The sequence below is a fragment of the Dipodomys spectabilis genome, unplaced genomic scaffold (assembly GCF_019054845.1).
Source record: "Dipodomys spectabilis isolate Male_0828 unplaced genomic scaffold, ASM1905484v1 ptg000576l, whole genome shotgun sequence".
Classification (NCBI taxonomy): Eukaryota; Metazoa; Chordata; class Mammalia; order Rodentia; family Heteromyidae; genus Dipodomys; species Dipodomys spectabilis.
In genome coordinates this window covers 116,312-128,601 of record NW_024871253.1, presented here as the reverse complement: position 1 = coordinate 128,601, position 12,290 = coordinate 116,312, and the positions used below count along the sequence as shown (strand labels likewise).

General features: G+C 39.7%; 1 protein-coding gene across 3 annotated transcripts in view; it reads right to left on the bottom strand.

Moving 5' to 3' along the window:
* Myh10 (myosin heavy chain 10) overlaps positions 1 to 12,290 on the bottom strand; it is a 154,148-nt gene that overhangs the window by 67,170 nt on the left and 74,688 nt on the right. For all 3 annotated transcript variants that reach the window (XM_042670787.1, XM_042670786.1, XM_042670788.1), the window contains exons 7-11: positions 8,169 to 8,232; positions 5,571 to 5,669; positions 3,291 to 3,434; positions 2,966 to 3,061; positions 398 to 516 (exon numbers count right to left, since the gene is read on the bottom strand). In XM_042670787.1, the coding sequence (XP_042526721.1) occupies positions 398 to 516; positions 2,966 to 3,061; positions 3,291 to 3,434; positions 5,571 to 5,669; positions 8,169 to 8,232 (522 nt within the window). The remainder of the gene's footprint in view (positions 1 to 397; positions 517 to 2,965; positions 3,062 to 3,290; positions 3,435 to 5,570; positions 5,670 to 8,168; positions 8,233 to 12,290) is intronic.

The following is a 12,290-nucleotide window of genomic DNA, read 5'->3' as shown; positions in this document are numbered from 1 at the left end:
TCTGAGCAGCGGCATCTGTCTCTGCTTGATCAGCTGGCACTTTGCCACAGAAAAATCACCTTCCAGTCTTCTTAGTCAAAGCTAATGGTGTACTTCTTGAAATAGTCCACAGCTAAACAGTGAATGTAACTCCTCTGCCCTTGCTGCCTGGCCCCCCAGAACAGAGGAGAGGAGGCCCTTCTGCTGGTTTGTCAATTATTGGTCCACATTTGGAAAAACCTGATGTTTCAAATTTACTCTAAGTATGCTACAGGGGGAAAAAAAATTCCTCATTTACTACTAAGATACATCCATAAGTTAGAACTTTTATGGAGTCAGTTTGTTATGTGGCAATTGGAATATCAAATGACCATTACCATTTAAACATGTGTACAATAAAAGGTAACACTGAACTTACTTGTTCTTTGGTCTGGGCTTTCTGCACATAGTCCCGGCCCACTTTGATGCGGGGGGTGAGGATAGCCCGAGTGAACTCCATCACATTCATCCCAAGCAGGTGGCACAGCTTCTGTGCAACTGAAGCAGAAAAGTCACTCAAAGACCTCATTTCTACTCATGATCAAATCATAGTACTCAACAGACATTTGAAAAACCAAACAAAACCCTTAGTTACCATTCTATGATACAAAAAGAAAAAAAAAAAGGCTTGAAGTTGGACAAAGTTTTAGGTCAGACAAAAAATACCCTCCATTCCCTACAGATTAACCATACACATATTCTCAAGCAAAACGATTGGCAAGTCAACCTTCTTCTTAGGAGTGTATACTGATCCTCATCTGCCTATGCAATATTGTATTTTTTTCTGGTTATGGGTCTTGAACTCGGGGCCTGGGCGCTGTCCCTAAGCTTTTTCTGCTCAAGGCTAGTGCTTTACCACTTTGAGCCTCAGCTCCACTTCTGGGTTTCTGGCGGTTATCTGGAGATAAGAGTCTCATGGACTTTCCTGCCCAGGCTGGCTGAACTGTGATCCTCTGATCTTGACCTTCTGAATAGCTAGGATTACAGGTGTGAGCTACCAGATCCCAGTGGGATATTATATTTTAAATCCATACTACACTAATACATAGTAATCTTACATGGCTTCATTTGAAGTCACACTTAGAACCACACGAGAGCCACATGGAGGACAGAGGCCCACATGTAATCCCACTTCTCTGACTGGATGATGGACAACAGGCTCCTGGAGGTCATAAGTCCTAGGATAATGAGCTAGGAAAAATGTGATCAGGAAATGGTAACTATGCAGAGAAGCGAGGCAAGTCCCTTACAAGTGCCAAAGTTTTAGCAAGTCCAAATTGGTTGTTAAAAAAGAACAATTACTGCAAGGGTAGGTGATGTCCACCTTCACTGGCTTGTGGGACACACCTTGTGAGGTGAGGTGACTTGGGGGAGGGGTCAAGCATTCAGAGCAACAGAGACATTCCTCACTTCCCTTTGGACTCCAGACCAGCAGAGAAGCAAGCAATACCTTGGAGATAAGGTCTCACTAGACAGCCAGGGTTGGCCTGCAATTCACAATTCTCCAGCCTTTGTCTTCTGAGTGTGGGATTACAGGTGTGGGTTGCCATTATTCAGCCAAAAAATATTGTTCTGGTTTGCAAACTTTTTGTTCCTGACTAGCATCAATTTAAATCCACCGTCCCGCCCCCCCCCCCCCCCCCCCCCCCCGCCACACACACATACCCCACTTTCTCTTTTTATCTTGCTTGTGTGAGTCTTGGGGCTTAAATTCAGGCTTAAATCTTTTTGGTGATTAATTCAATTTAAGAGTCTCATGACTTTCTGGACAGGGCTGGCTTTGAAATAGGATGCTCAGATTTCAAACTCTTTTGTGGCTAGGGTTACAGGTGTGAGCCACTGGTGACAGGCTTAAATCTATTTTCAATATTTAAAACCAAGAAGATTTCTTATCAAAATATAGATTTCCAACTTTCTTTGAAACTCTACACTTATTTTCCTGAGAAGGTCACAACTGGTGAGACCTGAGACCGAGCAGCCGTAGTAACTCCCTTCGAGGCGAGCCTGCATGGTCTCCTGCAGCCGAGTCCCCATCCTCTCCATTCCTACTAAGACAACGGACACTGCTGTCCGATGTCCTACATGTGCCCTTCCCTCAGTTAGGGAACTGGGTTGGCCATTTTGATCAAGAATTCCTTGGGGACAGCAGATGAATGGATAAAGATGTAATATATACATACACAATAGAATATTACTCAGCCATAAAGAAAAACAAAATCATGTTGTTTGTAAGAAAACGGGTGAAAATGGAGGGTATCATATTGAGTGAGACAAGCCATCTCAAAAAACCAGACTGTTCATATGTGGAAGGTAGCCCTCAAAGACAAACATATTCGTGGACATGAATATATATATTATATATATACACACACACATGAAATATGTATGTATATATAGACACATATATGTATACATGTTTACATGTACATAAACTCATGTGTGTAAACACATCTATATACACACATACTTGTGGATATATATGGATAAATATAGGTGTAACTAAGGGACTACTTAGGAGAAGGGCAAAGGGAAAAACAGAAGGTGGACAATTCTGAAATGCATTGCAATTACATATGAAAACCACATAAAGAACATCCATAAAAGTTGTTAATCACTGGGGGGCTGGGGTCTCACACCCATAATCCTAGCTACTCAGAAGGATGAGATCTGAGAATTGTGGTTCAAAGCCAGTCCATGCAAGAAAGCCCATGAGACTTATCACTAACTACCAAAAGTCAGAAGTGGAGCTGCGGTTCAAGTGGTAGAACACTAGCCTTAAGCACAAATGCTCAGAAACAGTGCCTAGGTCCTGAGTTCAAGCCGTAGGACCAGCACAAAACAAAAAATGTCCTGGGGAACATCCTAGAAGTGCCAGATGGTGCCAAGTGTTCTTGGAGAACACAACAAGCTAAGAAAACAGAAATCAAATCAGTATTCACCAGTTTACCTGTGTTTTCCGGCATAGAAGCTTGATCTGTATTTCTCTCCTTTTTGAAAGAAATATTTCCAAACTGCAGCACTGAGGATACAACTTTAAGCATTGCTTCATTTTGAGACAAAAGAAAAAAAAATCCATCAAAAATGTTACAGAGACACATTCTTATTTACTTTATGCTAAACATTAGTTATATGAAATTACTTGGTAAGATACACTGTTTGAATTTCATAAAATTAAAGGTGGGTCTTCCCAATCAATTCTAGCCTAGATAATTTACCCCAAATTCATATGCTCGTGAGAGGGAGGATGAGAGTCTTGGGGGAGTCACACGTACACAGAATCTCTTCGTGGGAGAAGCCCATTATGTGCATGGCTTCCATGGTCTCCTGAAAGTTATCCTTGTCCTGCTGGCCCGGAATGGGAATGTAGCCATTGGAGAGAAATCTGTAGTTACTAAATCCTTCCAGGAGTAAGTCGGCTGGAGGGAGATACAATAGAATAAAACTTAACAAACACTCCTAAAACCGAAGAAAGCGCCTAGGGATTAAGACATCACAGGACACAGGGTCATCCACCCAAGTCCTCATCAGCAGGTACAATTTCCTTGTTTGTATATTCACGTAAACTCATAAACATATACTACTTCCTTCCACCTGTACCGGAAAAAGGAAATGCAGGAACAATGCAAAAACCTCAGCAGGAGTTTTTTGGAACAGTGCTCTGTACAATGTAATATTGCATTTGAAACTAGATGGCTGGGAAGTGACTCAGTTGTCCAGGTAGCTTTATTGTTTCCCAATTTAAATAGTCATCTTCTCAAGGAAAGCTTTTAAGCTCATTCTGTGCATTCTTATCTTTTTTGTTTTACCCCAGGGTGGTCTTGGGGCTTGAACTCAGGGCCTAGGTATTGTCCCTGAGCTTTTGTGCTCAAGGCTAGTGCTCTACCACTTGAGCCACAACTTCATTTCTGGCTTTTTTGGTGATTAGTTTGTGAGAACAGTCTCACAGACTTCCCTGCCTGAGCTGTCTTTGAACCATGATTCTTAGAGCTTAGCTTACTGAGTAGCTAAGATTACAGGAGTGAGTTACCAGTGGCCTGGCTGTGTATTTGTTACTAAGTGGTTTGCATCAAACATAAGTATGTATGAAAGCTTCCATGAACATAGGACAGACAGGATATAGAAGGCCTGGATACTGACAAGCAAGTTCTGAGCCCTGTAAACTCCTTGAAATGCTTTCTCTAAGCCTATTGGTGAGGCTAGGGGACCAAACTCAGGACTTTGTGCATTCTAAGTATGGAATCTGCCACTGAGCCCCCTGGTCCCAATCCAGTGTGTTTAGTGGCTGCCTTGTCTTTAGTGATGAACAACAGGCCAAAGTACTCTTCTGAGAATAATGCTCACTGAGCACAAGAATGTTATCAAATAGACAGAGTGATTTGTCTCTAGGACAGATGCACATATGTAAAGCTTTCTCTGTAGCAAACTTTCTTGATACACTGCAATTTCCATGGTCTCTCCTTTCTCCTAATTTTTACCTATAGCACCTCTGACTTCTATTAGGAACTGTCTGCTTTCCTATTCCACTCTGATTTAACACAATAATGTTTTTTTTAAGTTAATTCATTCCTAATGCAATCATTGCCTCCTGAATTCGAGGTTTTTATTTTCTTCATATTGAATAATCTTGAATTTTCAATCTTTTCCTGGGAATTATTGTTTATTGCTTAGTAGTTCCTCCTTCCAGGTCTTTCTCTAATTAACTTCTGGGTTCAGTGCTTTCACAGATGCATGTGGGTAACTAAAGCCCACACTCCATGAAACACTGTGTTTGTGTCTGCTGTCATATCTAGACAATAACCACATAAACAATACAGGACTGAGGATCAGGAGGGACTAGGGAACTGGACTCCATTATTCTTGACTCAGCAAAACTCTCACCCTGATTAGAATGCTTTTTTTTTTTTTTACTCTGCCCAGCTCAGCTCTTCAAAGCTTGTGACTCATGATGATCTATTATTCCCTAAAATCCAACACTGGTCCTTCCTTCCTTCCTTCCTTCCTTTTCTTTCCCGCCCCCCCTCTCTTTTGGTAGTGATCCTGGAGCTTCGACTACAAGAGTGAACCATGGGAACTTGGGGCCAATGAGTCTTTCTTATAAGAGTGGGAATATATATATGTATATATATATATATATATATATATATATATATATATATATATATAAAATATTTACTTACAAATCTAGGAATAAAAGTCTTTTATTCTATTACTTTACTGAGTCAACTTTTTCCTTACTTTTCTATTTATAAATATTGAAACAGACAAATGTACCATTTGTCTTTTTATTTTTGTAAAAAAAAAAGTTCAAAAGCTAACATGACATTCACATACCTGCCATTTCAAGTACTTGCCCCATGGCACAGAATTTCAATTTAATTTTCATTCTCATGGTTTGACTAGCTGGATATTTGGGGGTTATGTATGTCCATGTGCATGCATGTCTGCGCATGCATGTAAATCTGTTGTTCACACCTATCTTCCATCAATGAAACCTACAATATTACAAACAGCCCCTCAACCGAATGCAACGAGTAAAAAGCCTGATCACTTACATTTCAGGTGCTCTCCTGCTCCAGACAGCAGCTGGTAAAAGATATGAAAAGTACGCTCATCCTTTGCCTGACGAACAGCACGAGACTTTTCCAGAAGGTCTGAGCAGAGATGGTTAAGGATTAATTACTAAAAGTAATGCTCATTCTACACAAATTTAATTGGAAAAAGTGTTCTCTTTCACAGATATACATCAACTATGCTATAGCGAACCCTTCTAAAGGATTATGAGAAAAAGAAAACATATACAACTTATGTTTCTTATTGATCCTGAGTCACTGGGCTGGGAGAGACTAAAAGATGACAGGGAGCTCCCCTCTCCCACTCCACCTTCCTTCCCCTAAGTTAGACCTCAATTCAAAAACCACAGCACTTCACCAGGTGCTGCCAACAGCTATTAAAAAAGAAAGAAGGAAAGAAATGAAAGAATCCAACCTTGCGGTGTTAGAGGCAGAGCTCAGGGGGGAGAGCATTAGTCAATAAGCAAAAGCATCAGATCAAGAGTTTGAACCCCAGGCTCAACAAAAAAGAAAGGAAGAAAGAAAGAAGAAAGGAAAGAAGAAAAAAAGAAAGGAAGAAAAAAGATAAAGGAAGAAAGAAAAAGAAGGAAGGAAGGACAGCTGGGTGCTGGTGGTTCATGCCGGTAATCCTACCTACTCAGGAGGCTGAGATCTGAGGATCACAGTTTGAAGCCAGCCCAGGCAGGAAAAGTTTGAGACTCTTATATCTAATTAAGCACCAAAAAAAAGGCCAGAAATGGATCTGTGCCTCAAATCTGTGCCTTGAGCCAAAAAAGCTCAGAGACAGCACCCAGGCACTGAGTTCAAGCTCCAGGACTGGCAGCAAAAAATAAAAACAAAAAAACAAACAAAAACGGCCCTATAATACTGAAGTTACCACAATCCACAAAGATAGAAACAAGACTGAAAAAAGTTAGTCAAAATAGCATAGCTAATGAGTGGTAGAGCCAGAAATGAATTTTGGTGGAATGCCCACATGCCTGTTTGGCCACTCTGCTCCCCTGAGAGCCCCTTATGACAGAGGTGCTGGCCTGTCTCGTCCACACCTCAGGTCCCTTTTCCAGTGCGTTGAGATGTAGCTATCACCAGGTGACAGCTGTAGACTGTCACAGTGGGTGCTTCTCATGGAGCCTGGGCTTCCCAGATGCAGTACCTTCGTGCCAGCAGCACCTGCATTATGAGGCTGGTTCACACCAGCTATGGGTACCTCTGTGTGGTGTCTGGATGCTTCTGAACTCCTGGTGCATTGAGGCACACTTAGATCTCACAGACAGTGTTATTGCTTTTCAGAGATTGTCTGCTTTTGCTATTCTTCTTTCATGTATACTGGGGCTTGAATTCAGGGCCTTGTGCTTTCATTTGGCTTTCTTGCTCACAGTCAGCACTCTACTATTTAAGCCATGATTCCAGCATGGCGTTTTCCTAGTTAATTGGACATGGATTCCTGTGGACTTTTCTGCTCAGGCCGGCTCCAAATTGTGATCCACAGTAAGTAGGATTACAAATGCGGCTTGTTGATTACCTCATTTGGGATAATAGCTTCCATAGGGCTACAAAACAAAACAAATCTGTATATACCAAATAGCCTGAATTTTAAGTCAGACCATCTCACACTTCAGTGAAAAATATACTCAGATGAATGATGCTGTAAGACTAATATAACAAAGTTAAACTGAATTATGACTGTCATTTTCAAATGGTTGACTTTTTAAAAAAATCTTAAATATATTTAAAAATACAATTCTATTTTATCTTTCTATCTATCTATCTATCTATCTATCTATCTATCTATCTATCTATCTATCTATCTATCTACCTACCTACCTACCTACCTGTCTGTCTGTCTGTCTGTCTGTCTGTCTGTCTATAAAATCTGTCAGTTTATTTACTGCACGGAGGATTGATTTTGCTTTCTATTTTTTTTCCTTTTCTTTTTTTGCCGATCCTGGGGCCTGAATCCCAGGCCTGGGTTCTGTCCCTGATCCTCTGTGCTCAAGGCTAGGGCTCTACCATTTGAGCTACAGCAGCCACTTTCAGCTTTTTCTGAGTAGTTTACTGGAGATAAGAGTGTCATGTCATGGACATTCCTGCCTGGACTGGCTTTGAACTGTGGTCCTCAGATCTCAATCGCCTGAGTAGGTAGGATTACAGATGTGAGCCATTGCCTGCTAGTTTTGTTTTTGCTTTCTAGGGAAGCCACCCCTCCAGTCTTATTTAACATTAACTGAAATTATTTAAACTCCTATCACCTTATAAGAATTGTTCACTAAGTACAAGCTTATCTTATCAGAGTAGATGGTAAAAGGTCAGGGAGGAAAGTAATGGCTACCAGAGTAGTTGTAGGTAATATTCATCAACTATCCTTCTTTGGGATTCTACCTTCCCAGGCCCATAGGACATGGCTGGCTCCAAAAGCAAGTGAAAATATTCATCCCACTCTGGAGACGGCTAGAAGTGTTCAGTGTCTGGAAGAGTTCTCACTTCCTGCAATGGGGGTACCACCCTATAGGGCCACGCTTGAGGCTGTGGAGAGATTTCTTAAATAATTATTTGGGGTTATACAATGGTGAGAAAGGATACAGGTTTCAATGTTGGCCCCAACGATGTAGCCAGTTACATCAAAGTTGATTCGAATGAACTTGCCCTGGAAATAAATTAAAGAGAAAATTGAAAATAAATAAGGATACAGAGTGTCTGAATGTTATAATACAATAAGACAATGTGCCCTGCTAAGTATCCATAGAGTGGCTATAAAAATAATTCCTTGTCATTGTCTCAAATACATAGAATGAAAGGCCTCAATAGCTATAAAATAAAAAAAGTATCAGGAAGGTATACTATATTTTCAGACTAAGATGATAAAACTATAAATTTAACGAAAGGAAAGTAAGGAACCCAACACTTAGAACTTAACCTTCAAAAGCGCTTCTAAATAATCTGATATAGCCAGGTGCCAGTGGCTCATGCCTGTAATCTTAGCTACTCAGGAGGCTGGCTGAGATCTGAGGATCACGGTTCAAAGCCAGCCTGGGCAGGAAAAGTCCGTGAGACTCTTATCTCCAATAAACCACCAGAAAACCGGAAGTGGCCCTGTAGCTCAAGTGGTAGAGCGCTAGCCTTGAGCTGAAGAGCTGAGGGACAGTGCCCAGGCCCAGAGGTTTTTTTTGTTGTTGTTGTTTTGTCTGTCCTGGGGCTTGAACTCTGGGCCTGGGTGCTGTCCCTCAGCTCTTCAGCTCAAGGCTAGCACCCTACCACTTGAGCCACAGCGTCACTTCTGGCTTTTTTCTTTTTGCTTATGTGGTGCTGAGGAATCGAACCCAGGGCCTCAGGCATGCAAGGCAAGCACTCTACCACTGAGCCACCTTCCCAGCCCCATTGACAAATTTTTAAAGAATAGTTGATTTCATTATACCATATAACTATCTTCAGGGAAAGAGAAAATAGTAATTATTTCATAATTCATTTATAAAGTTATAACCAAGTACTCAAATTGGTAAAGATAGCATTCAAAAGGGAAATCAAGATAAAAACAAATACAGTTTATGGCTTACTTGTACATACAAAGGGACAAATTAGATACTTTAAAAACAAATAAGCAACAAAAACAATCCCAAAGAAACAGAAACAATGTTCTAGGACTGCTAATTTATCATTACATTGAAAGGAAGCTAACAAGCTGATTCTATAATTTTGAGGAAATGGAAAGGACATAAGACAAATCCCAGAGTTGCATGTCTCCTACTATTTGATTTCCAAAAGCTATAAATTAATTAAATTGTGTAATATCAGTATAAGGACACAGAATAGAACAGAACAGAATAGAATCTATGAGCACACCTTACGTGCATTTTCAAAAATGGTGCCATGATACTTTAATAAGGATAAGAGATGCTTCTGAATAAAGGATGTGTAAAAATATGCAAAGTAGAATCAAACAAAACAAAGAAAACTGAGATCTTTACTTCACACCTATACAAAAATTTACTTGAAATAAAAGTTAGACCTAAATGTATGAGCTAACATGATAAAACTCAAACAGGGAAAAATCTTCATGACTTTAAATTAGATAAAGATTTCTTAGAATGCAAAAAGCACAAACTATAAAATAAAAAAAAAAAAACTGACAGGCTGGGCTGACAAAAATTAAAACTTTTGCTTTGCAAAAGACATAGTAAAGAAAATAAAAAGTGAGGCCAGATTAGGAGAGAAGAGTTACAAATATACACAGTATATGCATTTGTTATAGCATATGTAAAGAACTCTTATAACTCAATACTAAGATAAATAACCAAACCAAAAAAGGGTGATTTGAAAAGCTAATTCATTAAGCATATGTGAGTGGTTATAAATATATAAAAAGATACACACTATCATAATTTAATAGAGAAACACTAATTGATGAAATGGTCATGATGAGATACCACTACATATGCACTAGACAGGCTAAATTTCTAAGAAAGACCAGGAAGGACCTAGAACAGTTACACAATCCTGGTTGAGAATGTGAAATGGTTGTCACTTTGGAAAACAGTTTGCCAAACAGCAAACCCACCAGAGAGAAATCAAAGCATGTGCCCATACACACATATATTGGATGTATACATATACAGATATCATAGCCATTTTATTTTTTATTTTTACCAGTATCAGAACTTGAACTCTGGAGCCTCATATTTGCTCAGCTTGCTTGCTTAAGGCACGTGCTCTAACACTTTAGCCATGCTTCTAGTTGACTTTTTGCTGGTTGTTTATGGGAGTCTTATTGACTTTCCTGCCTGACCTGGCTTTGAACCATGATCCTCCAGATCTGAGCTTCCAAGTATCTAGGATTATAGGTGTGAGCCACTGGTGCCCAGCTGTTGCTTTTTTTTTTTTTTTAATTGTTTTTATTCCTAAATTGTAAACAACCCACCACTGGTAAATGATTAAAGATGTGGTACAGACAAGCAATGGAATACTACTAGGCGATAAAAGGAAGAGAATAATGTGGATGTTAAGCGGGGTGCGACAAGCTAGTTACATTCTAAAGAAAGTAAGCCTATAGGGACAGAAAGAAATATGATTTCAGTGTTGAAGCAGAAGGAAGGGATTGAATATATAAAAGCAAAAGAAAATCGTCTGCAGTAACAGAAATACTATATTCTGTCTCAGGACCATAGTTTCTATTGTTATTATAAAGAGGATTACAGAGTGGTTACAGCAGCCACGTAAGTCAGGTAATGAGTATATTTCTTTTTGGACAAAGTCATCTCCTCTCTTTCCTTGCTCTCTCCCAGTTTTCCCCTCCTATCCCAGCCCACAAGTTATATAGTTCATTTTCAAAATAGTATCTAGTGAGTACCAATGCTACCTTTATTTACCTCTGTCCTTCCTCCCTTTCTGTGCCTGTCCTTACCCTCCCAAAGACATATAAACAAACAAGACAAAAAGAAAATGAAAGGAGTAACGACGAAAAAAAAACCTCATTTCCATTTCCTGTAATTATTTTTGATAATTATTTTGTATGATCAGTTATTTCTTTTCTTGTTTAATAAAAGTAAAATACTAGTGATCGTTGAAACACTGCAATCTACACTGTAAGGAAATCTATTTTGTGTATGTGCGTGCGCTGTTCCTGGGGCTTCAAGTCAGGGCCTGAGCACTGTCCCCGTGGCTTTTTTTGCTCAAGGCTGCATTTTAACACTTGAGCCAAAACTCTACTTCCAGCTTTTGGTGGTTAATTAGAGATAAGAGTCTCATGAATGTCCCTGTACAGGCTGGCTTCAAACTGTGATCCTCTAACACCTGGCTGATATAGCCTATATTTTTAAGAGATACAACATTTGGGGGCTAACAGCTACTCAAAGTAACTCTGAAAGCACCCTTCCTCATAGGTTCTCACTTCTTACTGCTTTGCTAGAATACAGTGTTATATATTTAAACCTTTCATATCCCATCATTTTGAAGAGAGGGAGGCCTTTGTTGTTGTTGTTGTTGTTCCGTAACTATACATTTTCACTTGAGATTTAAAAGCACTAATTAAAATGGTCAACCCAAGCAGCTCTTTCATTTCTCTATCGTCTATTCTTCCAGTTAACTTCTGCATAGATATCTCCCTTTAGCAACTTTCCACCTATGAAACACACTACATACATTTTGACATACAAACTAGATGAAAGACTACTGTTAGATGTCAGACTACTGTCAGGTGTCTTTTCAGTAAAGCAGACAGTCTTATTCGAAATATGGAAGGAAGCTCTTTCTACTGATTGGCTGGAAGCTATTGTCATGTTTTCTTTTTGTACTTAGAAGTATCTTACTCTTAAGTTTGAGAAAATTGTAGGCTAACATCAGAAGATACACTCTGAGAGCTGGGAATATGACTTAGTGGTAGAGTGCTTGTCTAGCATACATGAAGCCCTGGGTTCAATTCCTCAGTAACCACATACACAGAATAAGTTGGAAGCGGCGCTGTGGCTCAAGTGGTAGAGCGCTAACTTTGAGCTAAAAAGCTGAGGGACAGTGCCCAGGCCCAGAGTTCAAGCCCCACAACTGAAAACAACAACAACAAAAAAGAAAAACTCTGAGATCTTGCTTAAGGACTTGATCTCACCAGCATGGTATTATTTGTCTCCACATCCACTTCCTGATTTGTCTAATATTTGTAGTGTTTCCCAGTCCATTTTCTTCCTGCCATCTCAAGGAAGAAATCAAACGTGGGTA